The sequence below is a fragment of the Perca flavescens genome, chromosome 24 (assembly GCF_004354835.1).
Source record: "Perca flavescens isolate YP-PL-M2 chromosome 24, PFLA_1.0, whole genome shotgun sequence".
Taxonomy (NCBI): domain Eukaryota; kingdom Metazoa; phylum Chordata; class Actinopteri; order Perciformes; family Percidae; genus Perca; species Perca flavescens.
This window is the reverse complement of record NC_041354.1, coordinates 643,302-665,801: the sequence shown is the minus strand read 5'-3', so window position 1 is coordinate 665,801 and position 22,500 is coordinate 643,302. Positions and strand designations below refer to the sequence as shown.

Below are 22,500 nucleotides of genomic sequence, written 5' to 3'. Positions count from 1 at the left end.
ACACACACACACACACACACACACACACACACACACACACACACACAGAGACACACACACAGACACACACACACACACACACACACACACACACACACACACACAGACACACACACACACACACACACACACACACACACACACACACAGAAACACACACACACACACACACAGAGACACACACACACACAGCACAGTATTATGGGATGGCATAGGCTCAAAGTGTGTGTGTGTGAGTGTGTCTGTGAGTGTGTGTGTGTGTGTGTGTGTGTGTGTGTGTGTGTGTGTGTGTGTGTGTGTGTGTGTGTGTGTGTGTGTGTGTGTGTGTGTGTATTATGGGATGGCACAGTCTGAAAGCTTCATCCCACCTGCACACAGACACAAACAAGTAACGTTGTTGTTGTTGAGTGTTTCCTGTCTGTTGGCCCTAAATCCCCCAAAGCAGGTGTGTGTGTGTGTGTGTGTGTGTGTGTGTGTGTGTGTGTGTGTGTGTGTGTGTGTGTGTGTGTGTGTGTGTGTGTCCAGGTGTGTGTTGTTACCTCTCTCGCTGAGTGTGAGGCAGGCGTCGTCATAGCTACACTCTCGTTGTTTGGAGCAGCTGGCCGTGTAGTCCTTACAGCTGAAACAGCGGATAGCCGATCCTGAAAACACAGCAGAGTCAGCACCAAACTCCACCAGACTCCATGTAAATAATCAGGACTTTTAGCGTGTATAGAGCCAGCATATCTCCACCAGACTCCATGTAAATAATCAGGACTTTTAGCGTGTATAGAGCCAGCATATCTCCACCAGACTCCATGTAAATAATCAGGACTTTTTGTGTATAGAGCCAGCATATCTCCACCAGACTCCATGTAAATAATCAGGACTTTTAAATAGAGCCAGATATCTCCACCAGACTCCATGTAAATAATCAGGACTTTTAGCAGTGTATAGAGCCAGCATATCTCCACCAGACTCCATGTAAATAATCAGGACTTTTAGCGTGTATAGAGCCAGCATATCTCCACCAGACTCCATGTAAATAATCAGGACTTTTAGCGTGTATAGAGCCAGCATATCTCCACCAGACTCCATGTAAATAATCAGGACTTTTAGTGTGTATAGAGCCAGCATATCTCCACCAGACTCCATGTAAATAATCAGGACTTTTAGTGTGTATAGAGCCAGCATATCTCCACCAGACTCCATGTAAATAATCAGGACTTTTAGCGTGTATAGAGCCAGCATATCTCCACCAGACTCCATGTAAATAATCAGGACTTTTAGTGTGTATAGAGCCAGCATATCTCCACCAGACTCCATGTAAATAATCAGGACTTTTAGCGTGTATAGAGCCAGCATATCTCCACCAGACTCCATGTAAATAATCAGGACTTTTAGTGTGTATAGAGCCAGCATATCTCCACATGTAAATGGGTGAATTAAGGGTTTATTTCAACCAAACCCGAGTGGTGATTGTTGGAACAGTGGAAAGATGAACCATTGCTAGTTTTATTTAGTTTTTGTCCACTTTGAATGAAGTGTGTTTTACGATGCTAAAAGTCCTGATTATTTACATGGAGTCTGGTGGAGTTTGGTGATGGTGATTTCAGGGCTGTTTCATGTTAAACTAAAAGGATCTTACTCTTTAACTAAAAGGTCTATCTCTGTAGGGATCCATCCCATAATGTTGTCAGACAATTAGAATAATAATCTGAGTCTGTCAGCAGCAACGACAGAACTTTTAGTGACTCTAACTAACGGAAACGCCCCTAAAAGTGGACTGATTTTAAAGATTGTCATTCCCATCAGACAGAAACATGGGTACATAGAGTCCAGGTGGTCTTTATTAATATCTCAGCGATAACACAGCGCAGAAATGTGGTTCAGATATTTCCCTAATCGGCAGAATCTCAGCTTTTTGCGTCACTTTTATCGCAAAATCATACGTCACTCACACGCCGAATTAGGAGACAGAGAAGATAGCGTGTGACATCGGCATCTGCCTCTCTGTGTGTAATCTGTGGACTTTAACTTTGCAGCTTTCAGACACATTATCTCTGCACACATTGCTCTAAACATTGATATAAAACACATGATGATCAGATACATGGAAATACCTTTTAAAAGGTGAATTTAAGTTTAAAAATCGTATTTGTTTTGCATTGAGGAATGGTTGGATGTGTGAGTATTTCCTGGAGCAGAATTAGTAAAAATAAATAAATGTAAAATGAGTACGTACCGAGTCCAATCAGAGCGGAGCCGAACAGCAGACAGATACCCAGGGAGCGCTTCATTTTCACACCAGCCTCACAAGCTCATCTGAATCACAGAACAAAGAAACTTCAGACCAACTCCGAACAGAGAAAAGTCCAAAAGACTTCCAGAGGAGAGTAGAAACCGTGTGTGTGTCTCACCAGCAGCAGCAATAAGACTTCAGTTACTGAGTCGAGAGGAGACTGGGACAGCTGAGAATAGGCCACGCCCCCTACACCGTTAGGCCACGCCCCCTGGGGAAAGTAGTAGCCTGTTGGCTCAAAAAAACCTGGGGAAAGTAGTATTTGTATTTTATTTTGTATTTTATTAGTTAGGGGGTATATCTATATAATATTTACAATTAACTATCCAATATATGCACCAGAGACTCTTCACAGGGTAAATATTGGTATAATGTAGGGTCCATTTTAGCTTATTCAATGTGGTCTCATACAATACTGTGTGTTAGTGTTTTAATCGCTGTCAAACATCATCATGTCCAGTATCTCTTAATGCAAGTCTACTAAATTCTAGCCATAGAGTAGGACTTGTATTTAGCTTTGCAGTTATTTGAAGAGGGGTTAACAGAGGTACTGAGACCAGCCATACCCATTTAATGCATTGTACATGGCCTAAACAACTCCACAGCAAAAACCTACAAGCAATTGTTCTCAATTATAGTTGGATCAATTTAATTATATTAAAAAACTACACTACTGTAATATTTTGCAAACATATTTGTGGTAATACAAACAGTAAAACAACTTGGCTTGGCTTAAAAAGCTGTACTGCACCAAATGACCACTGGGGCCAATGCAGACAAAGATGCTGTATTTAGATCTGTCTTTGTTAAAAATAAACATTCTTTCACCTAAATATTTGTGGAAACAAAGCCATAGCTTCAGTTTCAGGCCCTGTACCAGAGTTAGCTATACAGCTAATTTACATCGGTGGTCCCTGGGCAAGAGAGATTAAAGGACAATATAGACAATACTATCAAAACAGATAGAAACTTAACAAACAACGTGACAAGCATTACTCACATATAAACCAAAATACAAATATGCATTCCCTGTTATAAAAAGATCACATAGTTGATTCGCCTTCAGCCAAGTCTTTAAGGACTTTTCAAACTGCTGAGACTTACACAATCTCTAATGTCAAGTGGAATTAAGTTCCACTTTTCTACTGCTGTAAATGAAAAAGCTGATTGACCAAATGTAGTCTTCCTAAATTGAGTGTAACAGTCCCCTCTTACAGAAGCCCTGGAGAGCCTTACATTATCTCTGCAAAATGACAACCATTGTAGTAGCCTGTTGGCTCAATAAAACCTGGGGAAAGTAGTAGCCTGTTGGCTCAATAAAACCTGGGGAAAGTAGTAGCCTGTTGGCTCAATAAAACCTGGGGAAAGTAGTAGCCTGTTGGCTCAATAAAACCTGGGGAAAGTAGTAGCCTGTTGGCTCAATAAAACCTGGGGAAAGTAGTAGCCTGTTGGCTCAATAAAACCTGGGGAAAGTAGTAGCCTGTTGGCTCTATAAAACTGTCATGGGGATAAATGTAAAACTGTCAATGTAAAAACCAAAATACTGTGATGATGTAAGTAGAGTTGGGTTAGTGACAGAGATACACATCTGTAGATTCCTCTGTGTCTGTTTTTTTGTATGTCTTTGTGGTCATTTTGAGTCTCTTCCAACCCGTTAAAGTCTCGGTCTAAACCCCTCAAAGTCTGGGTCCAAACCCCTTAAAGTCTCGGTCTCGACCCCCCAAAGTCTCAGTCTAAACCCCTCAAAGTCTCCGTCTAAACCTCTCAAAGTCTCGGTCTAAACCCCCCAAAGTCTCGGTCTAAACCCCTCAAAGTCTTGGTCTAAACCCCTCAAAGTCTCGGTCTAAACCCCTCAAATTCTCGGTCTCAACCCCTTAAAGTCTTGGTCTAAACCCCTAAAGTCTCAGTCTCGACCCCTCAAAGTCTCGCTCCAAACCGCTCAAAGTCTTGGTCTGGATCCCTCAAAGTCTCAGTTTGGATCCCTCAAAGTCTCGGTCTAAACCCCTCAAAGTCTCGGTCTGGACCCCTCAAAGTCTCGGTCTAAACCCCTCAAAGTCTTGGTCTAAACCCCTCAAAGTCTCAGTCTAAACCCCCTAAAGTCTCAGTCTCGACCCCTCAAAGTCTCGCTCCAAACCGCTCAAAGTCTTGGTCTGGATCTCTCAAAGTCTCAGTTTGGATCCCTCAAAGTCTCGGTCTAAACCCCTCAAAGTCTCGGTCTAAACCCCTCAAAGTCTAGGTCTAAACCCCTCAAAGTCTCGCTCCAAACCGCTCAAAGTCTTGGTCTGGATCCCTCAAAGTCTCAGTTTGGATCCCTCAAAGTCTCAGTCTCGACCCCCCAAAGTCTCGGTCTAAACCCCCCAAAGTCTCAGTATAAACCCCTCAAAGTCTCGGTCTAAACCCTTTAAAGTCTCGGTCTAAACCCCTTAAAGTCTCGGTCTAAACCCCTTTAAAGTCTCGGTCTAAACCCCTTAAAGTCTCGGTCTAAACCCCTTAAAGTCTCGGTCTAAACCCCTTAAAGTCTCGGTCTAAAGCCCCCAAAGTCTCAGTATAAACCCCTCAAAGTCTCGGTCTAAACCCCTTAAAGTCTCGGTCTAAACCCCTTAAAGTCTCGGTCTAAACCCCTTAAAGTCTCGGTCTAAACCCCTTAAAGTCTCGGTCTAAAGCCCCCAAAGTCTCAGTATAAACCCCTCAAAGTCTCGGTCTAAACCCCTTAAAGTCTCGGTCTAAACCCCTTAAAGTCTCGGTCTAAACCCCTTAAAGTCTCGGTCTAAACCCCTTAAAGTCTCGGTCTAAAGCCCCCAAAGTCTCAGTATAAACCCTTCAAAGTCTCGGTCTAAACCCCTTAAAGTCTCGGTCTAAACCCCTTAAAGTCTCGGTCTAAAGCCCCCAAAGTCTCAGTATAAACCCCTCAAAGTCTCGGTCTAAACCCCTTAAAGTCTCGGTCTAAACCCCTTAAAGTCTCGGTCTAAACCCCTTAAAGTCTCGGTCTAAACCCCTTAAAGTCTCGGTCTAAAGCCCCCAAAGTCTCAGTATAAACCCCTCAAAGTCTCGGTCTCCCCTAAACCCCTTAAAGTCTCGGTCTAAACCCCTTAAAGTCTCGGTCTAAACCCCTTAAAGTCTCGGTCTAAACCCCTTATCATCAGGTCACCTCTTTAATGTTTAACCATGTTTATACCTAACTTCGTGTCTCTGCCTCAGCCGAACTCTGTGATGACGATGGCTGGGAGTCTCAGCGTTTATCTCAGTGCAGAAGAAGAAAAGCTTCAAGTGTTTATCTCAGTGCAGAAGAAGAAGAATGGCTTGTGTGTGTTGACCCCCAACGACCCCGAAACAAAGAGAGCCCAGACGCAAACAAAAAGCTTTATTCTTAAACCGAGACAAAGAGACAAAGAGCTGAGGACACGAGACACACAACACAACGCGCTGCATTCAGGCGCCGTCATCACGCCACGCTCATTACACATTCACCCGAAAACAGCCGACACGTAAACACAAATCAGTTCACATTCATCTTAAAGGGAAACTGATACGACGGATTATTACTCTAAGTGTGTGACAGCATTATGGAAAGGATCCCTACAGAGATAGAAATCACCAAACTCCACCAGACTCCATGTAAATAATCAGGACTTTTATCATCGTAAAACACACTTCATTCAAAGTGGACAGAAACTAAATAAAACTACCAGAAAGCTGTCTTGGTTCATCTTTCCACTGTTCCAACAATCACCACTCTGGTTTGGTTGAAATAAACTCTTAATTCACCCATTTACATGTGGAGATATGCTGGCTCTATACACACTAAAAGTCCTGATTATTTACATGGAGTCTGGTGGAGATATGCTGGCTCTATACACACTAAAAGTCCTGATTATTTACATGGAGTCTGGTGGAGATATGCTGGCTCTATACACGCTAAAAGTCCTGATTATTCACATGGAGTCTGGTGGAGATATGCTGGCTCTATACCTGATTATTTACATGGAGTCTGCTAAAAGTCCTGATTATTTACATGGAGTCTGGTGGAGATATGCTGGCTCTATACACGCTAAAAGTCCTGATTATTTACATGGAGTCTGGTGGAGATATGCTGGCTCTATACACACTAAAAGTCCTGATTATTTACATGGAGTCTGGTGGAGATATGCTGGCTCTATACACGCTAAAAGTCCTGATTATTTACATGGAGTCTGGTGGAGATATGCTGGCTCTATACACGCTAAAAAGTCCTGATTATTTACATGGAGTCTGGTGGAGATATGCTGGCTCTATACACGCTAAAAGTCCTGATTATTATTAATGATAGGGTCTCTGACAGGTGTGTGTGTGTCTATCTCTGTGTCACTGTGTGTGTGTGTGTGTGTGTGTGTGTGTGTGTGTGTGTGTGTGTGTGTGTGTGTGTGTGTCTCTGACAGGTGTGATGTGTGAGTGATGTCAGCTCTCTGCCGGCTGCTGATTGGTCCACAGACAGCAGATGATGAAAACTGAAACCTTCATTCATAATTCAGGAGCTGCAGTTTGTCTCTTTAACTCAGACAGGCCGACGGTGAGTTTGTGTTTGACTTAATACCCAAAATACTCACACATTTCTCTCATATCCTGACCTTTTATTCTGAAAATATCCTGACCTTTTATTCTGAAAATATCCTGACCTTTTATTCTGAAAATATCCTGACCTTTTATTCTGAAAGTATTCTGACTTATTTAATATGTATTATTGTGTGATGATGGTGTAACTGTGTTTTCAGACCTCAACATGGAGTCAGACAGCCTCGGTAAATATGCAATAACATGTTGTAACATGTTATTGTTTATACGTTGTTTATACGTTGTTTATACGTTGTTTATACGTTGTTTATACGTTGTTTATACATTGTTTATACGTTGTTTATACATTGTTTATACATTGTTTATACATTGTTTATACATTGTTTATACGTTGTTTATACATTGTTTATACATTGTTTATATACATTGTTTATACATTGTTTATTTGTTTATACATTGTTTATACATTGTTTATACATTGTTTATACGTTGTTTATACGTTGTTTATACGCTGTTTATACATTGTTTATACGTTTATACGTTGTTTATACGTTGTTTATACATTGTTTATTTATTTATACGTTGTTTATACATTGTTTATACGTTGTTTATACATTGTTTATACATTGTTTATACATTGTTTATACATTGTTTATACATTGTTTATACGTTGTTTATACGTTTATACGTTGTTTATACATTGTTTTTATACATTGTTTATACGTTGTTTATACGTTGTTTATACATTGTTTATACGTTGTTTATACGTTGTTTATACGTTGTTTATACATTGTTTATACATTGTTTATACATTGTTTATACGTTGTTTATACATTGTTTATACATTGTTTATACGTTGTTTATACATTGTTTATACATTGTTTATACGCTGTTTATACATTGTTTATACATTTTTATACATTGTTTATACGTTGTTTATACGTTGTTTATACATTGTTTATACGTTGTTTATACGTTGTTTATACGTTGTTTATACGTTGTTTATACGTTGTTTATACGTTGTTTATACATTGTTTATACGTTGTTTATACGTTGTTTATACGTTGTTTATACGTTGTTTATACGTTGTTTATACATTGTTTATACATTGTTTATACGTTGTTTATACGTTGTTTACGTTGTTTATACGTTGTTTTTGTTTACATTGTTTATCGTTGTTTATGTTTGCCGTTTTATCGTTTATACATTGTTTATCGTTGTTTATACATTGTTTATACGTTGTTTATCGTTGTTTATATACATTGTTATTGTTTGTGTTTATACGTTACACGTTGTTTTGGCTTTTTTGGACGTTGTTTGTGTCTCTGTGTGTGTGTGTGTGTGTGTGTGTCTCTGTGTGTGTTTGTGTGTGTGTGTCTGTCTGTGTCTGTGTGTGTGTGTGTGTGTGTGTGTGTGTGTGTCTGTGTGTGAGTGTGTGTGTGTGTGTGTGTGTGTGTCTGTGTCTGTGTGTGTGTTGTGTGTGTGTGTGTGTGTGTCTGTGAGTGTGTGTGTGTGTGTGTGTGTGTGTGTGTGTGTGTGTGTGTCTGTGTGTGTGTGTGTGTGTGTGTGTGTGTGTCTGTGTGTGTGTCTGTGTGTGTGTGTGTCTCTGTGTGTGTGTGTGTGTCTGTGTGTGTGTGTGTCTCTGTGTGTGTGTGTGTGTGTGTGTGTGTGTGTGTGTGTGTGTGTGTGTGTCTGTGTGTGTGTCTCTGTGTCTGTGTGTGTGTGTCTGTCTGTGTGTGTGTGTGTGTGTGTGTGTGTGTGTGTGTGTGTGTGTGTGTGTGTGTGTGTGTGTGTGTGTCTCTGTGTGTGTGTGTGTCTGTGTGTGTGTGTGTGTGTGTGTGTGTGTGTGTGTGTGTGTGTGTGTGTGTGTGTGTGTGTGTGTGTGTGTGTGTGTGTGTGTGTGTGTGTGTGTGTGTGTGTGTGTGTGTGTGTGTGTGTGTGTGTGTGTGTGTGTGTGTGTGTGTGTGTGTGTGTGTGTGTGTGTGTGTGTGTGTGTGTGTGTGTGTGTGTGTGTGTGTGTGTGTGTGTGTGTGTGTGTGTGTGTGTGTCTGTGTGTGTGTGTGTGTGTGTGTGTGTGTGTGTGTGTGTGTGTGTGTGTGTGTGTGTGTGTGTGTGTGTGTGTGTGTGTGTGTGTGTGTGTGTGTGTGTGTGTGTGTGTGTGTGTGTGTGTGTGTGTGTGTGTGTGTGTGTGTGTGTGTGTGTGTGTGTGTGTGTGTGTGTGTGTGTGTGTGTGTGTGTGTGTGTGTGTGTGTGTGTGTGTGTGTGTGTGTGTGTGTGTGTGTGTGTGTGTGTGTGTGTGTGTGTGTGTGTCTGTGTGTGTGTGTGTGTGTGTGTGTGTGTGTGTGTGTGTGTGTGTGTGTGTGTGTGTGTGTGTGTGTGTGTGTGTCTCTGTGTGTGTGTGTGTGTGTGTGTGTGTGTGTGTGTGTGTGTGTGTGTGTGTGTGTGTGTGTGTGTGTGTGTGTGTGTGTCTCGTGTGTGTGTGTGTGTGTGTGTGTCTCCAGAAGGTGAGACCTGTCTCAGTGTCTCCAGAGTCTCCGTGAAGCTCCTGTCTCTACAGAGACTCTGTCACCGTGAGATTATTATTATTATTTATATTATTGTTATTATTTTGAATTATTAATATTACTATTATTATAATTATTATTATTTTTATTATAATTATTATTATTATCATTAATATTATTATTGTGTGTCTGTGTGTGTGTGTGTGTGTGTGTGTGTGTGTGTGTGTGTGTGTGTGTGTCTGTGTGTGTGTGTGTGTCTGTGTGTGTGTGTGTGTGTGTGTGTGTGTGTGTGTGTGTGTGTGTGTCTGTGTGTGTGTGTGTGTGTGTGTGTGTGTGTGTGTGTGTGTGTGTGTGTGTGTGTGTGTGTGTGTGTGTGTGTGTGTGTGTGTGTGTGTGTGTGTGTGTGTGTGTGTGTGTGTGTGTGTGTGTGTGTGTGTGTGTGTGTGTGTGTGTGTGTGTGTGTGTGTGTGTGTGTGTGTGTGTGTGTGTGTGTCCAGTGGACATGGTGTATGTTCGCCACATCACAGCGGCCGTCCTCCCGCAGCAGGAAGTGAGGCTGGACAGACAGGAAGTGAGCCGGACTCTAAACAGGATGTTCCACAGCGTGTCACAGGAAGTAGAAGGTCATGTGACTGAAGAGGCCGCGGAGGAGACAAGCAGTCTGATGTTCACTCTCTACGACCGGTCAGACTTTATACATTTATTATTATTAATAACATTAATTGGGTGAATACTCAATTCTGATTGGCTGTGTGTGTGTGTGTGTGTGTGTGTGTGTGTGTGTGTGTGTGTGTGTGTGTGTGTGTGTGTGTGTGTGTGTGTGTGTTTCAGGAGTCAGTCTGGTTTTATTTCGGCTGCTTCTCTTCAGACGGCTCTGATTTCTCTCTCAGCTGAAACTCCTCTGCTCAAATACACAGGTAAGGACTGTCCCTTCACAATAAGAGTCTGTCCCTTCACAATAAGAGTCTGTCTGTCCCTTCACAATAAGAGTCTGTCTGTCCCTTCACAATAAGAGTCAGTCTGTCCCTTCACAGTAAGAGTCAGTCTGTCCCTTCACAATAAGAGTCAGTCTGTCCCTTCACAATAAGAGTCAGTCTGTCCCTTCACAATAAGAGTCAGTCTGTCCCTTCACAATAAGAGTCAGTCTGTCCCTTCACAATAAGAGTCAGTCTGTCCCTTCACAGTAAGAGTCAGTCTGTTCCTTCACAATAAGAGTCAGTCTGTCCCTTCACAATAAGAGTCAGTCTGTCCCTTCACAATAAGAGTCAGTCTGTTCCTTCACAATAAAAGCCTGCTGTGTGTTTCAGCTCTGCTGAGTGTTGCAGAGGATGGTTCAGGATCAGTCAGTCGCTCTGGACTCAGATCTCTACTGCAGGACCTCAGCCTGGTAAACACTGTCCACACTACGTTTCCCAGCATGCCCCTCTCCCCATGCTCTCTCTCTCACATAGCTTTTTCTGTCTGTGTGTGTCTCTGTATATTTGTGTGTGTCTGTCTCTTTGTGTGTGTGTGTCTGTGTGTGTGTGTGTGTGTGTGTCTGTGTGTATATGTGTGTGTGTGTGTGTGTGTGTGTGTGTGTGTGTGTGTGTGTGGTGTGTCCAGGAGGACAGCAGAGTATTTGGAAGCGTGGAGGCGGCGCTGACCTCGTGTTTTAACAAGGTCAGAACACCTCCTCTATAACCTCCTATTATCTCCTCTATAACCTCCTACTATCTCCTCTATAACCTCCTATTATCTCCTCTATAACCTCCTATTATCTCCTCTATAACCTCCTATTATCTCCTCTATAACCTCCTATTATCTCCTCTATAACCTCCTACTATCTCCTCTATAACCTCCTATTATCTCCTCTATAACTTCCTACTATCTCCTCTATAACTTCCTACTATCTCCTCTATAACCTCCTACTATCTACTCTATAACCTCCTACTATCTCCTCTATAACCTCCTACTATCTCCTCTATAACCTCCTATTATCTCCTCTATAACCTCCTATTATCTCCTCTATAACCTCCTACTATCTCATCTATAACCTCATATTATCTCCTTTATAACCTCCTACTATCTCATCTATAACCTCCTATTATCTCATCTATAACCTCCTATTATCTCCTCTATAACCTCCTACTATCTCCTCTATAACCTCCTATTATCTCCTCTATAACCTCCTACTATCTCCTCTATAACCTCCTACTATCTCCTCTTTAACCTCTATCATCTCCTCTATAACCTCCTAGTATCTCCCCTATAACCTCCTAGTTTCTCCCCTATAACCTCCTACTATCTCCTCTATAACCTCCTACTATCTCCTCTATAACCTCCTATTATCTCCTCTATAACCTCCTATTATCTCCTCTATAACCTATTATCTCCCCTATAACCTCATAGTATCTCCCCTATAACCTCCTCTTATCTCCTCTATAACCTCCTAGTATCTCCCCTATAACCTCCTAGTATCTCCCCTATAACCTCCTAATATCTCCTCTATAACCTCCTAATATCTCTTCTATAACCTCCTATCTCCTCTATAACCTCCTATTATCTCCTCTATAACCTCCTACTATCTCCTCTATAACCTCCTATTATCTCCTCTATAACCTATTATCTCCCCTATAACCTCCTAGTATCTCCCCTATAACCTCCTCTTATCTCCTCTATAACCTCCTAGTATCTCCCCTATAACCTCCTAGTATCTCCCCTATAACCTCCTAATATCTCCTCTATAACCTCCTAATATCTCCTTTATAACCTCCTACTATCTCCTCTATAACCTCCTACTATCTCCCCTATAACCTCTTATTATCTCCTCTATAACCTCCTATTATCTCCTCTATAACCTCCTATTATCTCCTCTATAACCTATTATTTCCCCTATAACCTCTTATTATCTCCTCTATAACCTCCTACTATCTCCTCTATAACCTCCTACTATCTCCCCTATAACCTCCTATTATCTCCTCTATAACCTCCTACTATCTCCTCTATAACCTCCTACTATCTCCTCTATAACCTCCTATTATCTCCTCTATAACCTCCTATTATCTCCTCTATAACCTCCTAATATCTCCTCTATAACCAGGTGTCCTGTTGCTATGGTTACCGGCTCTTCACCGCCTGTCCGTCAGTCAGAACGTCCGGCACGCCGTCCGCTGCCACGCCTGCAAGATCCGGTTAATCCGGCTCTTCACCAATCACAGGCCTGTCCGTCTCTGTCAGTTAGACCAATCACAGGCCTCCGTGAGACTCTGTACAGATCCGACCAATCACAGGCCTCCGGTGAGACTCTGTTACAGTTAGACCAATCACAGGCCTCCGGTGAGACTCTGTTACAGTTAGACCAATCACAGGCCTCCGGTGAGACTCTGTTACAGTTAGACCAATCACAGGCCTCCGGTGGGACTCTGTTATATTAGACCAGGGGGCACCAGGTAGCCCCCGAGCCCTCAGGCCTGTTCTAAAAATGAAAATTGAATATTGATATTATGGGTTACCCATCTTGTTAAGTCGTCGTTGATAATTATTGTGAGAAATCATTAACTTGATCAGGGTCTTCACATAGATGAGTATCATTAATCATTAATAAATATATATAACTATTAATAATCATATATAACTAAAGGCAAACTGAGCACATTAGTTATTTCAGAAGAGTGTATCAAACTGGTAGCCCTTCATATGACTCAATACCCATGAAGTAGCTCTCAGTTCCAAGAAGGTTGGTGACCCCTGATATAGACCAATCAGCATCTTCAGAAAGTAGTCAGGAAGTTAAACCAGGTGTGTGTGTCTGTGTGTGTGTGTGTGTGTGTGTGTCAGTATGTGTGTGTGTGTGTGTGTGTGTGTGTGTGTGTGTGTGTGTGTGTGTGTGTGTGTGTGTCTCTCTGTGTTGTGTGTGTGTGTGTGTGTGTGTGTGTTTGTGTGTGTGTGTGTGTGTTTCTCTGTGTGTGTGTGTGTGTCTCTGTGTGTGTGTGTGTGTGTGTGTGTGTGTGTGTGTGTGTGTGTGTGTGTGCGTGTGTGTGTGTGTGTAGTTACCGCTGTATGAAGTGTGTGAACATCCAGATGTGTCAGAGCTGCTTCCTGACCGACAAACACAAAACTCACCATCCAATCAGAGAGCTCCTCACACAGGTACCTGTCTGTCTCTCTGTCTGTCTGTCTGTATTACTGTCTGTCTCTCTGTCTGTCTCTCTGTCTGTCTGTCTGTGTATCTGTATCACTGTCTGTCTCTCTGTCTGTCTGTCTGTATTACTGTCTGTCTCTCTGTCTGTCTGTCTGTCTGTCTTTCTGTCTGTATCCCTGTCTGTCTGTCTTATTGTCTGTCTCTCTGTCTGTCCCTTCACAATAAGAGTCTGTCTGTTCCTTCACAATAAGAGTGTCTGTTCCTTCACAATAAGAGTGTCTGTTCCTTCACAATAAGAGTGTCTGTTCCTTCACAATAAGTGTCTGTCCCTTCACAATAAGAGTCTGAATAACCGGTTTCTGTGTGTTGTTACCAGCCGACCTGGAGGGAGTCTCTGTCCTCGTTTGTGCACACCGCCCGTCACCGCCTGTTGCCGCGGCGACCCAGGAAGAGGGCGGAGTCAGAGACTCAGGACAGGTGAGTCAGGTGGTCATCACCTGTGTTATGTCTCCAACAAACTTTATTTAAAGTAAAGTCCTTCACAAACAACAGAAATCATTAGAAAGTTACAACTCGTCCTGTGGCAGAGATGTTTCCCATGATGCATCGCTGCGAGCTGATTCCCATGATGCATCGCTGCGAGATGTTTCCCATGATGCATCGCTGCAAGATGTGTCCCATGATGCATCACTGCGACCTCCATCCTGCTCGTCCATAGCTCTGCAGACAGATGATGTGACGCCGCCGCAGGTCAGCTGCCAACCGAAGGTTTTATATGAGAATAATAATAATTATAGTGATAATAATAATAATAATAATAATAATAATAATAATAATGTCTTGTTGTGTAGCTGCAGGCGTCCGTTCTGATGACTGAAGTCAGAAACCTGCAGAGAGACAGATGGTGAGACACTATTCTTCTTCTTTTAGAGAGAGAGACAGACAGGCAGACTCTTATTGTGAAGGGACAGACAGACTGTTATTGTGAAGGGACAGTCAGACTCTTATTGTGAAAGGACAGACAGGCAGACTCTTATTGTGAAGGGACAGAGGCAGACTTATTGTGAAGGGACAGACAGATACTCTTATTGTGAAGGGACAGACAGACTCTTATTGTGAAGGGACAGACAGACTCTTATTGTGAAGGGACAGACAGGCAGACTCTTATTGTGAAGGGACGGAGGCAGACTTATTGTGAAGGGACAGACAGATACTCTTATTGTGAAGGGACAGACAGACTCTTATTGTGAAGGGACAGACAGGCAGACTTATTGTGAAGGGACAGACAGATACTCTTATTGTGAAGGGACAGACAGGCAGACTTATTGTGAAGGGACAGACAGACTCTTATTGTGAAGGGACAGACTCTTATTGTGAAGAGACAGACAGACTCATTGTGAAGGGATAGACAAACTCTTATTGTGAAGGGAAAGACAGACAGACACAGAGACAGGCAGACAAGCAGAGAGACAGGCAGTGAGGCAGACAGACAGGCAGAGGGAAAGGAAACTAAAGAAAAGCTCTTGCAGAGAAAGAAGATAAACTGACTGCAGCGTTCTTCTTCGTTGGTGTGTGTCTGCAGGCTGATGGAGCAGCAGCTGCAGGCGTTTCGGCTCACCGTCCAATCAGAGCAGGGCATCCTGGAGGACAGGTGCTCGGACATGGAGGTTACCATGGAAACGCTGAGAGAACACAACCTCCGTCTGCAGCGAACCCTCTCTCAGGTAAACACACACAGAGAGAACTCCCCACCAGACTCCATGTAAATAATCAGGACTTTTAGCATCGTAAAACACACTTCATTCAAAGTGGACAGAAACTAAATCAAAAGCTGACTTGGTTCATCTTTCCACTGTTCCAACAATCACCACTCTGGTTTGGTTGAAATAAACCCTTAATTCACCCATTTACATGTGGAGATATGCCTCTATACAGGCTAAAAGTCCTGATTATTTACATGGAGTCTGGGAGATATGCTGGCTCTATACACGCTAAAAGTCCTGATTATTTACATGGAGTCTGGTGGAGATATGCTGGCTCTATACACGCTAAAAGTCCTGATTATTTACATGGAGTCTGGTGGAGATATGCTGGCTCTATACACGCTAAAAAGTCCTGATTATTTACATGGAGTCTGGTGGAGATATGCTGGCTCTATACACGCTAAAAGTCCTGATTATTTACATGGAGTCTGGTGGAGATATGCTGGCTCTATACACGCTAAAAAGTCCTGATTATTTACATGGAGTCTGGTGGAGATATGCTGGCTCTATACACGCTAAAAGTCCTGATTATTTACATGGAGTCTGGTGGAGATATGCTGGCTCTATACACGCTAAAAGTCCTGATTATTTACATGGAGTCTGGTGGAGATATGCTGGCTCTATACACGCTAAAAGTCCTGATTATTTACATGGAGTCTGGTGGAGATATGCTGGCTCTATACACTCTGGGAGTTGTAGTTGACTTGTCTCCTTGAGTTTCTCTTTCTGATTGTCTGCAGGCTCTGAACAAGATGGAGGCTCAACATCACGGCGACAACACGCCACAGAGCGCCAACACGGTGACCACGGCGACCACGGAGGACACGGTGACCATGGCGACCACGGAGGACACGGTGACCATGGCTACCACACAGAGAGAAACCTTCACGCCGACTTCAGACTCTGAGAGAAACACAGAAGAAGAAGAAGAAGAAGAAGAGTTTCTGAAGACAGAGGACGAGTGGAGCGAGGAAGAACTACAAACTCCATCTCCCACGATGCACCGGGACGCGTCTCCGTCACAGGACTCTCCCTGTGGAGAGGAAGAGGGGGCGGAGCCACAGAGAGAGGGGGCGGAGCTACAGGAAGGAGAGGACAGCTGTGTGGGTGAAGCAGAGGATTCTGGGACGTGGAGTCCAGAGGAGCTGCTGCAGGAGACTGTGGAGACACTGAAGACAGAGCTGCAGACAGACAGGAGGACAGAGAGACAGACAGGTGAGACAGACAGAGAGACAGACAAACAGGAGGACAGAGAGACAGACAGGTGAGACAGACAAACAGGAGGACAGAGAGACAGACAAACAGGAGGACAGAGAGACAGACAGGTGAGACAGACAAACAGGAGGACAGAGAGACAGACAGGTGAGACAGACAGAGAGACAGACAAACAGGAGGAGAGAGAGACGGACAGGTGAGACCCAGGCAGACAGAGATACAGACAGACAGACAGAGAAACAGACAGACAGCGACAGACAGACAGAGATACAGAGAGACAGACAGGAGGACAGAGACAGACAGGTGAGACAGACAGATGAGAAACAGACAGAGATACAGAGAGACAGACAGGAGGGACAGACAGAGAGATAGACAGGTGAGACACAGACAGGCAGACAGACAGACAGATGAGAGATAGAGAGACAGACAGACTAACGTACCTGGTGTAACTCTCTTCCTGTCCAGGTGGGAGGAAGGGGGCGGAGCTTCTGCAGGCGGCCAATCAGGTGGGAGACTCTCTTCACTGGCTGGCAGTCGCCGTGACAACAGACACACATTTTGGGTTATAAAAAGCGTTTATTGTCACCATGGATATTTAAATACAGACGGTAAATAATAAAATAATTCATCAGATGCATTTCAGCTTCTTTTTCTGTTTGAAAAATCTAAATCTCACACCTGAAAATTACTAAAATATATTTTAATAAAAAAAAAATAATAATAATAAAAAAGAAATTTAAAAAATTTAATTCAAATTTTAAATAATTATTTCATCCAAAAAAAATTACATTTTAATTAAAAGTTCATCGTAAAGTTTTCTAAGTGACCCAAAGCTTTGAGCCTGATCAGCTGGAACATCCAGACTTCTCTGAGACAAGCGAACGATCGTCACACAGGTGGTGTGTTCAGGGGAGGCTGGGAAGACTCAGCACACAAGAGGAGTAGGGCCATATCTCTCTCTGTGTGTGTGTGTGTGTCTGTCTGTGTGTGTGTGTGTGTGTGTGTGTGTGTGTGTGTGTGTGTGTGTGTGTGTGTGTGTGTGTGTATGTGTGTGTGTGTGTGTGTGTCTGTGTGTGTGTGTGTGTCTGTGTGTGTGTGTGTGTGTGTGTGTCTGTGTGTGTCTCTGTGTGTGTGTGTGTGTGTGTGTGTGTGTGTGTGTGTGTGTGTGTGTGTCTGTGTGTGTGTGTGTGTGTGTGTGTGTGTGTGTGTGTGTGTCTCTGTGTGTGTGTGTCTGTGTGTGTGTGTGTGTGTGTGTGTGTGTGTGTGTGTGTCTGTGTGTGTGTGTGTGTGTGTGTGTGTGTGTGTGTGTGTGTGTGTGTGTGTGTCTGTGTGTGTGTGTGTCTCTGTGTGTGTGTGTGTGTGTGTGTCTGTGTGTGTGTGTGTCTGTGTCTCTGTGTGTGTGTGTGTCTGTGTGTGTGTGTGTGTGTGTCTGTGTGTCTGTGTGTCTCTGTGTGTGTGTGTGTGTGTGTGTGTGTGTGTGTGTGTGTGTGTTGAGAAAATGTACTTAGTTACATTCCAGCGCTGCCTGTCTCTAATGAGAGATAGTAGAACCCCCCCCTAGCAACCCCCTAGCAACCCCGTGTTCTGCTAGCTCCGCCCCCTGCTGCTCCTTAGACCCTCCCTCCTCGGCTGATTGGGCGCCGCCTGAGCGCCGGTTCTTCTTCTCTTGGGGGTCTGGGGGGGGCGTGTCCTGTCCCTCCCCCCTCCCCTCGCCCTCCTCCCCCGGCGGGACGCCCCGCCTCGTCTCCTCGCCACTTCCTGTTTGTCCCGTTTGTCCGAGTCTCTACTGAGCGCGCTCAGAGGCGAGCGATGACCTCTGACCCTGCTGGCAGCGTTCAGGTCCGGGCTCAGGCTCCGGAACAGCTGCCGGACGCAAGGCGGTGGCGTGCGGCTGGGGGCGGAGCCTCTGGGGGCGGGGCCTCTGGGGGCGGAGCCTCTGGGGGCGTGGCTCAGGATGCGGTTGCTGCCCGGCTCGTAGAAGCTGACAGGAAGCCGTTTGTACGTGACCTTTGACCCCGGGCGCTCCAGCGGGCGTGTCTTCTTGCGGCAGCGTTTGTGGGCGGAGCCTAGCGGCGAGTAGGGGGGGGCGGAGCCCGACGGCGAGCAGAGCAGGAAGAGAAGCTGGCTGCGCGGCTGCAGCGGCGTCACGATGCCGCGGTACGACGCCGGCAGAGAGCGCCACGGTCGCGCCGCCGGAGTCCGCTCGGCTGGTGGCTCCTGATTGGCTGCAGGCACGTCGGGGGGCGGGGCCTCGGACGCTGGCTCACACACCGCCGGGATGACCAATCGCAGCGTCTGAGTGCTGCGGCTGACTTTCACAACCTGACGGAACAAGACAGGTAATTTACTTTGAAATGTTGGACTTTTACTTTGAAATGTTTGAGTTTTACTTTGAAATGTTTGAGTTTTACTTTTGAAATATTTGAGTTTTATTTTGAAATGTTGGACTTTTACTTTGAAATGTTGAAATGTTTGAGTTTTACTTTGAAATGTTGAAATGTTTGAGTTTTACTTTGAAATGTTGGACTTTTACTTTGAAATGTTGGGCTTTTACTTTGAAATGTTGGGCTTTTACTTTGAAATGTTGGAATGTTTGAGTTTTACTTTGAAATGTTGAACTTTTACTTTGAAATGTTGGAATGTTTGAGTTTTACTTTGAAATGTTGGACTTTTACTTTGAAATGTTGAAATGTTGGACTTTTACTTTGAAATGTTGGAATGTTTGAGTTTTACTTTGAAATGTTGGACTTTTACTTTGAAATGTTGAAATGTTTGAGTTTTGCTTTGAAATGTTGGACTTTTACTTTGAAATGTTTGTTTTACAGGTGACTGCCCTTTATCTTGAGGTCTTTACACACCGCTCACCTGACACCTGGACGCCACTCTGAAGCCCCGCCTCCTCCTCTTCCTGAAGCACGCCGAGACCTCGTCATCATCACCGTCCAATAAGGGAAGGACGCCACTGTCTGGCTCCGCCTCCTTACTGTTGTGCCTCCTTCGGCCATACCTACAAAATAAGTCCAGTTACAAGTGTGTGTGTGTGTGTGTGTGTGTGTGTGTGTGTGTGTGTGTGTGTATAACCCAGTACAGGTGAGTGTGTACAGGTGTGTTTGTATGTATCTGTCTGTGTGTGTGTACAGGTGAGTATAGGTGTGCGTGTGTGTGTATCTCTGTCTGTGTGTACAGGTGAGTGTGTACAGGTGTGTGTATGTGTGTGTGTGTACATGTGAGTATAGGTGTGCGTGTGTGTATGTATCTCTGTCTGTGTGTGTGTGTGTACAGGTGTGTGTGTGTGTGTACATGTGAGTATAGGTGTGCGTGTGTGTGTGTATCTCTGTCTGTGTGTGTACAGGTGAGTGTGTACAGGTGTGTGTGTGTGTGTGTATGTATCTCTGTCTGTGTGTGTGTGTACAGGTGTGTGTGTGTGTTACCTGGCCAGGGACTCTGACTCGAAGTAGCAGAGGAATCTTCCCCGTCTGAACTGTGTGTGTGTGTGTATAACCCTGTACAGGTGAGTGTGTACAGGTGAGTATAGGTGTGTGTGTGTGTGTGTGTATATATTTGTATCTCTGTCTGTGTGTGTGTACAGGTGAGTGTGTACAGGTGTGTGTGTGTTACCTGGCCAGGGACTCTGACTCGAAGTAGCAGAGGAATCTTCCCCGTCTGTACAGGTGTGTGTGTGTGTGTGTGTGTGTGTGTGTGTGTATGTATCTCTGTCTGTGTGTGTGTGTGTGTGTGTGTGTGTGTGTGTACAGGTGTGTGTACAGGTGTGTGTGTGTACATGTGAGTATAGGTGTGCGTGTGTGTATCTCTGTCTGTGTGTGTGTGTACAGGTGTGTGTGTGTGTGTACATGTGAGTGTGTGCGTGTGTGTGTGTATGTCTGTGTGTGTACAGGTGTGTACAGGTGTGTGTGTGTGTGTATGTATCTCTGTCTGTGTGTGTGTGTACAGGTGTATGTGTGTGTTACCTGGCCATCTGACTCTTCCCCTGTCTGTGTGTGTGTGTGTGTATAACCCTGTACAGGTGAGTGTGTACAGGTGAGTATAGGTGTGTGTGTGTGTGTGTATATATTTGTATCTCTGTCTGTGTGTGTGTACAGGTGAGTGTGTACAGGTGTGTGTGTACAGGTGTGTGTGTGTTACCTGGCCAGGGACTCTGACTCGAAGTAGCAGAGGAATCTTCCCCGTCTGTACAGGTGTGTGTGTGTGTGTGTGTGTGTGTGTGTATGTATCTCTGTCTGTGTGTGTGTACAGGTGTGTGTGTGTGTGTGTACAGGTGTGTGTATGTGTGTGTGTGTACATGTGAGTATAGGTGTGCGTGTGTGTATGTATCTCTGTCTGTGTGTGTGTGTACAGGTGTGTGTGTGTACATGTGAGTATAGGTGTGTGTGTGTGTGTACAGGTGAGTATAGGTGTGCGTGTGTGTGTATCTCTGTCTGTGTGTGTGTGTGTGTGTACATGGTGTATAGGTGTGTGTGTACAGGTGAGTACAGGTCTGTGTGTGTGGTGAGTGTGTGTGTGTGTGTGTGTGTGTGTGTGTGTGTATATCTCTGTCTGTGTGTGTGTGTACAGGTGTGTGTGTGTTACCTGGCCAGGGACTCTGACTCGAAGTAGCAGAGGAATCTTCCCCGTCTGAACTGTGTGTGTGTGTGTGTGTATAACCCTGTACAGGTGAGTGTGTACAGGTGAGTATAGGTGTGTGTGTGTGTGTGTGTGTGTGTGTGTGTGTACACAGGTGTGTGTGTACAGGTGTGTGTGTGTTACCTGGCCAGGGACTCTGACTCGAAGTAGCAGAGGAATCTTCCCCGTCTGAACTGCTGGACCAGTCTCTCCACCTTCATCTCGTCCTCCTGCTGGATCTGCAGCCAGCTCTTTCCCCTGAAGGATTCTGGGAAATGTTCCGGCACAGGTAGGACCTGGTCTATGGGCAGCGCCAGGTAGCTGTCCGTGGCTCCGCCCCCTTTGGCCCCGCCCCCTATCAGGGCTGAGTCCAGCCTGTAGGAGTAGCCCGGGTCCTCTAGGGTCACCTGGGCATCCAACAGACCAATCAGGCTCCGCCCCTCAGTCTGGCTCACCTGCACAGGTGAGTCACCACGCACCTGGGGACACAAAACACACAACCTCTCATCTCTTGTGTGTGTGTGTGTGTGTGTGTGTGTGTGTGTGTCTGTGTGTGCGTCTGTCTGTCAGTGTGTGTGTCTCTGTGTGTGTGTGTGTCTGTGTGTGTGTGTGTGTGTGTGTCTGTGTGTGTGTGTGTGTGTGTGTGTGTGTGTGTGTGTGTGTGTCTCTGTGTGTGTGTGTGTGTGTGTGTGTGTGTGTGTGTGTGTGTGTGTGTGTGTGTGTGTGTGTGTGTGTGTGTGTGTGTGTCTGTGTGTGTCTGTGTGTGTCTCTGTGTGTGTGTGTGTGTGTGTGTGTGCGTCTATCTCTGTGTGTGTCTCTGTGTGTGTCTGTGTGTCTCTGTGTGTGTGTGTCTGTGTCTGTGTGTGCGTCTGTGTGTGTCTTACGTCTCTTGGTTATTGAATGCATTGACTGTCCTGAACGTGAACGCACCGTGAAGCGTCTCCGAGGTTACCTGTACAGGTGCGTCCCAGTTGTCGCTCTGTGTTTCCATGGAGACGGGAAGGCTGAAGTGGAAGCTGTCCATCTCCTCCTGCTGGTCGCCATGGCAACACATCTGGATCACCTGATGGTCAACACAGACCGGTTAGAACCAGAACTAGAGAGAACCAGAACTAGAGAGAACTTGAACTAGAACTAGAGAGAACTAGAACTAGAACCAGAACTAGAACCAGAACTAGAGAGAACTAGAACTAGAACCAGAACTAGAGAGAACTTGAACCAGAACTAGAACTAGAGAGAACCAGAACTAGAACCAGAACTAGAGAGAACTAGAACTAGAACCAGAACTAGAGAGAACTTGAACCAGAACTAGAGAGAACTTGAATCAGAACTAGAGAGAACCAGAACTAGAGAGAACTTGAACCAGAACTAGAGAGAACTAGAACTAGAGAGAACTTGAACTAGAACTAGAGAGAACAAGAACTAGAACCAGAACTAGAGAGAACTTGA

The 22,500-nt window shown here is 44.6% G+C and overlaps 4 protein-coding genes across 5 annotated transcripts in view; 2 read left to right on the top strand and 2 right to left on the bottom strand.

Moving 5' to 3' along the window:
- cd59a (CD59 molecule (CD59 blood group) a) overlaps positions 1-2,399 on the bottom strand; it is a 10,384-nt gene extending 7,985 nt beyond the window's left edge. The window contains exons 1-2 of the mRNA XM_028572460.1: positions 2,225-2,399; positions 540-641 (exon numbers count right to left, since the gene is read on the bottom strand). Of these exons, the coding sequence (XP_028428261.1) occupies positions 540-641; positions 2,225-2,279 (157 nt within the window). The 5' untranslated portion in view covers positions 2,280-2,399. The remainder of the gene's footprint in view (positions 1-539; positions 642-2,224) is intronic.
- LOC114551244 (dystrotelin-like) overlaps positions 1-12,508 on the top strand; it is a 22,373-nt gene extending 9,865 nt beyond the window's left edge. The window contains exons 3-10 of the mRNA XM_028572414.1: positions 6,697-6,827; positions 7,030-7,056; positions 9,331-9,399; positions 9,831-10,017; positions 10,165-10,250; positions 10,641-10,722; positions 10,929-10,992; positions 12,413-12,508. Coding sequence (XP_028428215.1) covers positions 7,038-7,056; positions 9,331-9,399; positions 9,831-10,017; positions 10,165-10,250; positions 10,641-10,722; positions 10,929-10,992; positions 12,413-12,508 — 603 coding nt within the window. The 5' untranslated portion in view covers positions 6,697-6,827; positions 7,030-7,037. The remainder of the gene's footprint in view (positions 1-6,696; positions 6,828-7,029; positions 7,057-9,330; positions 9,400-9,830; positions 10,018-10,164; positions 10,251-10,640; positions 10,723-10,928; positions 10,993-12,412) is intronic.
- Positions 12,450-17,053, top strand: LOC114551277 (dystrotelin-like). Of its 2 annotated transcripts, XM_028572449.1 has the most exons (9): positions 12,450-12,503; positions 12,631-12,648; positions 13,362-13,461; positions 13,830-13,930; positions 14,041-14,203; positions 14,305-14,357; positions 15,036-15,177; positions 15,957-16,431; positions 16,897-17,053. In XM_028572449.1, exons 3-9 carry the CDS (start codon positions 13,372-13,374, stop codon positions 16,998-17,000), a joined length of 1,128 nt encoding a protein of 375 aa, XP_028428250.1. In that variant the 5' UTR covers positions 12,450-12,503; positions 12,631-12,648; positions 13,362-13,371; the 3' UTR covers positions 17,001-17,053. The 2 variants fall into 2 exon arrangements, with proteins under 2 accessions (XP_028428250.1, XP_028428251.1); XM_028572450.1 differs by lacking the exons at positions 12,450-12,503; positions 12,631-12,648 and adding an exon at positions 12,591-12,609.
- An 825-nt stretch (positions 17,054-17,878) lies between these two features.
- The window catches only part of zdbf2 (zinc finger, DBF-type containing 2), a 10,370-nt gene continuing 5,748 nt past the window's right edge, over positions 17,879-22,500 (bottom strand). Inside the window, exons 9-12 of the mRNA XM_028572413.1 lie at positions 22,004-22,114; positions 21,196-21,530; positions 19,297-19,438; positions 17,879-18,753 (exon numbers count right to left, since the gene is read on the bottom strand). Coding sequence (XP_028428214.1) covers positions 18,019-18,753; positions 19,297-19,438; positions 21,196-21,530; positions 22,004-22,114 — 1,323 coding nt within the window. The 3' untranslated portion in view covers positions 17,879-18,018. The remainder of the gene's footprint in view (positions 18,754-19,296; positions 19,439-21,195; positions 21,531-22,003; positions 22,115-22,500) is intronic.

Excerpts from the sequence above, each read along its gene's own strand:
- LOC114551277 (XM_028572449.1), top strand. The coding sequence starts at position 13,372 with ATGAAGTGTGTGAACATCCAGATGTGTCAGAGCTGCTTCCTGACCGAC. Across the intron at positions 14,204-14,304 it reads ATGATGTGACGCCGCCGCAG|CTGCAGGCGTCCGTTCTGAT; the intron begins GTCAGCTGCCAA and ends CTTGTTGTGTAG. Across the intron at positions 14,358-15,035 it reads AACCTGCAGAGAGACAGATG|GCTGATGGAGCAGCAGCTGC; the intron begins GTGAGACACTAT and ends GTGTGTCTGCAG.